At 38.4% G+C, this 4,589-nt stretch overlaps 1 protein-coding gene across 1 annotated transcript in view; it reads right to left on the bottom strand.

Moving 5' to 3' along the window:
• LOC143040432 (uncharacterized) overlaps positions 1-2,894 on the bottom strand; it is a 5,433-nt gene extending 2,539 nt beyond the window's left edge. Inside the window, exon 1 of the mRNA XM_076211524.1 lies at positions 2,445-2,894. Coding sequence (XP_076067639.1) covers positions 2,445-2,894 — 450 coding nt within the window. The remainder of the gene's footprint in view (positions 1-2,444) is intronic.
• Positions 2,895-4,589: the final 1,695 nt, after the last annotated feature.

The raw sequence follows: 4,589 nt of genomic DNA, 5'->3' as shown, positions 1-4,589 counted from the left end.
TCTTAAATTTGATCTTTCTTAAAGATTTTTTTTGATAATGTTATTTTCATTGGTTTATTCATTTATTTTATTTTATTGTTATTATTGTTATTATTATTATTATTATTTTTGCACTTCAGAGTGATATATATTTATTGTAATGGAATATTCAAGGACTTGCGATTTTAACCCAAATTGCCTGTATCGTTGTCACCTCTTGGAGTATAGAGCATAATTTTGTTTTCATTTTTATTTTCAAGTTTTCCATGAATGCTGATGTCGTGCCTTAACCAAGACGGGATCAGTCTTCGTCCGATCCTGTTTTCTCTAGCTATTTCTATATGTGTGGGAATTTAACAAAAATTATTATCATAGTGATGGTGGTGGTGGTGGTCATGATGATGATGATGATGATGATGATGATGATGATGATGATGATGATGATGATGATGATGATGATGATGATGATGATGATGATGATGATGATGATGATGATGATGATGATGATGATGATGATGATAATGATGATGATGATGGTGATGATGATGATGATGATGATGATGATGATGATGATGATGATGATGATGATGATGATGATGATGATGATGATGATGATGATGATGATGATGATGATGACGATGACGATGACGATGACGATGACGATGACGATGATGACGATGATGATATACTGATATGCTGTTTTTACATTCCTTCTATTGCTATGGCATTCACTCCCACATTCTCGTCATTCTAACTCCCACCATCAATACAGCCTCAAATTTTTCAGTCTCTCCATTCTTCTATTTAAGACTGAATACACCATTATTCCATGTTATCTTTCACTTGGTATTGCCATTTCTCATCCTTTTCCTCTTCTTACACGTCTCCCCTCAGCCTATTATTTTCCCCCTCCTCGATCCTTGCCCACGTTCTTGGCGGGGCGAGACGGCACCGTGGCAGGTGATGGGCGGGCGAGACAGATTACTCCATTTTCCATTCTTCATTTTTGTTTCTTTCGGGGACTCCCTCTACATTAATCATGATTCATATATTCACGTTTTTTCTTGTTACAATTTATGTACCTACATATGTATATATGAATATTTGTGTATATATATATATATATATATATATATATATATATATATATTATAAATATATGTATTATATATATATATATATATATATATATCACTTGGACAAAATGTAATAGCACATTTATATAAATAATCACGAAGAACCCACAGTCGGAATAAAATGAAACTTAGGAGAAATTATAGCTTTTATATTTCGGCTAATGGCTATAGCCCTCTTCAGAAAAGTACAGGTTACAAGAAATTATTGAGATATGAATGCAATTGAGATATAAGTGGAGGAGGAACAGATATAGCTTGACACCCGACATCTGTCACGCAGAGCGGAGTCAGAAGGGAGTGGTTATATACTCAAAGGGGTAGAGATGTGAGGTCAGAGGGGATGACGAGTGAGGAGTGGTGGGGGAGCGGGGTCAGAAGGATGAATATATTTTTTTTTTTTTTTTTTTTTCAACCAAACGGCTCACAGCTAGACCTGAAATTATATCCGTGGACCATTGACTTTTGAAAAAAAGTATATATATATATATATATATATATATATATATATATATATATGTATATATATATATATATATATATATATATATATATATATATATATACACACATATTGCCAGATTCCGTTTTTGTGTTGTGTTGCCATAAATAATGATTGGAACCTTATTTTTTGTTGGTTTGCAAACTTAGCGTATGCGACAGCAATTTTGGCCACCACGGAGGCACATGCAGACCGATCAACGAGCTCTATTCCGAGACGACCCGTGAGATGATCTGCTTAGTAAGTATATAAGTAATGTACCCCAATTTGCCTGTACCATTATGTCTCTGAAGAAGACTCTGTCGAAACGTTAGTGAATAAAGTACATTTGTTCTTTCCTGGACTTTACCTACACCACTCTCTCTGTATATTTGTCTTATCTCATATCGAATATGTATATATATATATATATATATATATATATATATATATATACATATATATATATATTATATATATACATATATATGTATTCATATATATGTTATATACATATATATATACATATATATATATATATAAATATATATATATATATATATATATATATATATATAAATATATCACGATCACGAATCCCTTAACCCCCCGGGGTCGTAGGGGCACTGCATCGATGAACAATTCACCAGTGACCTCCATCTTTCACGGTCGTGGGCAAGGGCCTGGGTCTCTGCAAAGTTCTTCCCTGCCCATTCTGTGATATTGTCTACCCACTTCTTCCTCTGCCTGCCTTGTCTCCTCTTCCCCTGAACTGTCCCTTGGAGGATGGTTTTTGATAGTCCGCTGGACCGTGTCACATGTCCATACCACTTCAGCTTTCTCTTCTTCACTGTGGTCAGGAGGTCTTCATAGTGCTTCACATGCTGTGAGATCGTCTTGCGCACTTCTTCGTTTGTGATGTGATCTGTGTATGAGATGCCAAGGAGTCTTCTGAAACACCTCATTTCCATTGCCTGGATCTTTCTCTGCAGTTCTGCTGTCAGCGTCCATGTCTCACATATGTACTGGAAGATGGACAGGACTAATGCATGGAGTAGCTTCAGCTTTGACTGGAGACAGATGTTCTTATCTCTCCATATGGGTTTCATCTTTGCAAGTGTTGTTGCCGTCTGTGCTGCTCTTGCTAGAACTTCAATCTTTGATCCTTCTTCGTTATGTATGGCTCCAAGGTACTTGAACTGAGTCACAGTCTCGAGTTCTTGTTCGTTGACTGTTATCTTTCTTTCGATTGGTGTTGCGCTCTTTGTCATCAACTTTGTCTTCTCGGCACTGATCTCCATTTCAAATCTGGATGATGTTCTGTCCAGGCGGTTCACCAAGGTGGCGAGTTCCTTTTCGTCTCCAGCCAACCCATCGATGTCGTTTATATATATATATATATATATATATGCGGAAAAACCACCAAGGAAAAAGAAAAACTGATGACCAAGCGCTTTCGTCTATTCACCAGTGACCTCCATCAGTTTTTCTTTTTCCTTGGTGGTTTTTCCGCATATTTAGAATCACGAGTTTATGTGATTTCTCATGCATATATATATATATACATATATATATATATATATATATATATATGTATATATATACACATATATATGTATATATATATATACATATATATATACATATGGATTGAACATTTTTAGAAGCTCTGCCATAAAATGTTCAATCTGTCTTTAACATACACAACATATATACATATATATGTACATTTATATATGTATATATATATATATATATATATATATATAACTACATACATATACCAAGGCCTTTTCCCCCTTACAAGGGGGGTAGCCAAAAGAAAAAGGCATAAAATCATTCCCACCCATTCCATCCCTGAAAACACTCCACACCCCTCCACCCTCCCTCTTATCTTAGCACCTCCTGAATGACGGGCCATCCCTGCACCTTGGCCACTGCCCTGGGTCAGAGGCAGTGTCGCAAGACACAGCACATCCACAGCAAGGCCGCTTCATTAAATCGGCGACCCCCCCCCCTCTCCGTCCCCCCATTGCATAAAATGAGAGGACGGGGAGAAATTCCTTCGGGCTGCGTCAAATTTTGCTCACACATACTACCTCACCCCCCATCCACCCGCCCATTCCACCTCATGCTATCACAACATCATCCATAACAACCATTCTCCATTCACCCCTGTCTTCTGTCCTCGCCCGTCCTTCCTCAACAGACATTCCCCTCTTCCCCAAAGCCCCCTTCACCCCATCCATCCACCTCATCCTAGGACGTCCCCTCTTGTTCACTCCCTCCACATCTGCCTTCCACACCTCTTTTACTAGTCTTTCTTCACTCATTCTTTCCATGTGTCCAAACCATCCTAATATTTTTTCATCAACCCTATCTCCCAGCTCCTTTTCTACCACCCCTGTTCTCCTCCTCACATCCTCATTTCTCACTCTATCTAGCCTAGTAACCCCCATCATACTTCTCCGACACCTCATCTCAAACAAATTCAAACTCCTTCTCTCTTCCTCTCTTATGTTCCATATTTCTGCCCCATACAGTGCTGTTGGCACAATCACTTCTTCATATAGTCTCCTCTTAGCATCCTTTCCCAAATGTCTATTCCTCATTACACTCTTTAATCCACCAAGGCATTTACTCGCTTCTCTCAATCTACATTCTACCTCCACTTTCACTCCACCTTTCCCTGCCACATTTGCACCCAAGTATCTAAAACTATCCACTTCCTCCAGTCGCTCTCCCTTTAATGCTCACTTCCAGTCTACTGCCACTTTCACCCCTTGTACACCTCATCACCTTACTTTTACCCACATTTATCTTTAGCTTTCTTCTACCACATACTCTCCCAAACTCTGCCACCAACTTCCTCAATCCCTCCTCCGATCCTGCCACAAGTGCAGTGTCGTCCGCAAACAACAGCTGGCTCACCTCCCACTTTTCTCCATTTTCTTTAACCATCTCCAATCCCTTGCCCACTACCCTTGCATTTACCT

This window comes from Oratosquilla oratoria, chromosome 28, assembly GCF_046742065.1.
Source record: "Oratosquilla oratoria isolate Oo_2021 chromosome 28, ASM4674206v1, whole genome shotgun sequence".
In the NCBI taxonomy this organism is placed as follows: domain Eukaryota; kingdom Metazoa; phylum Arthropoda; class Malacostraca; order Stomatopoda; family Squillidae; genus Oratosquilla; species Oratosquilla oratoria.
This window is presented reverse-complemented; position numbering and strand designations above follow the sequence as displayed.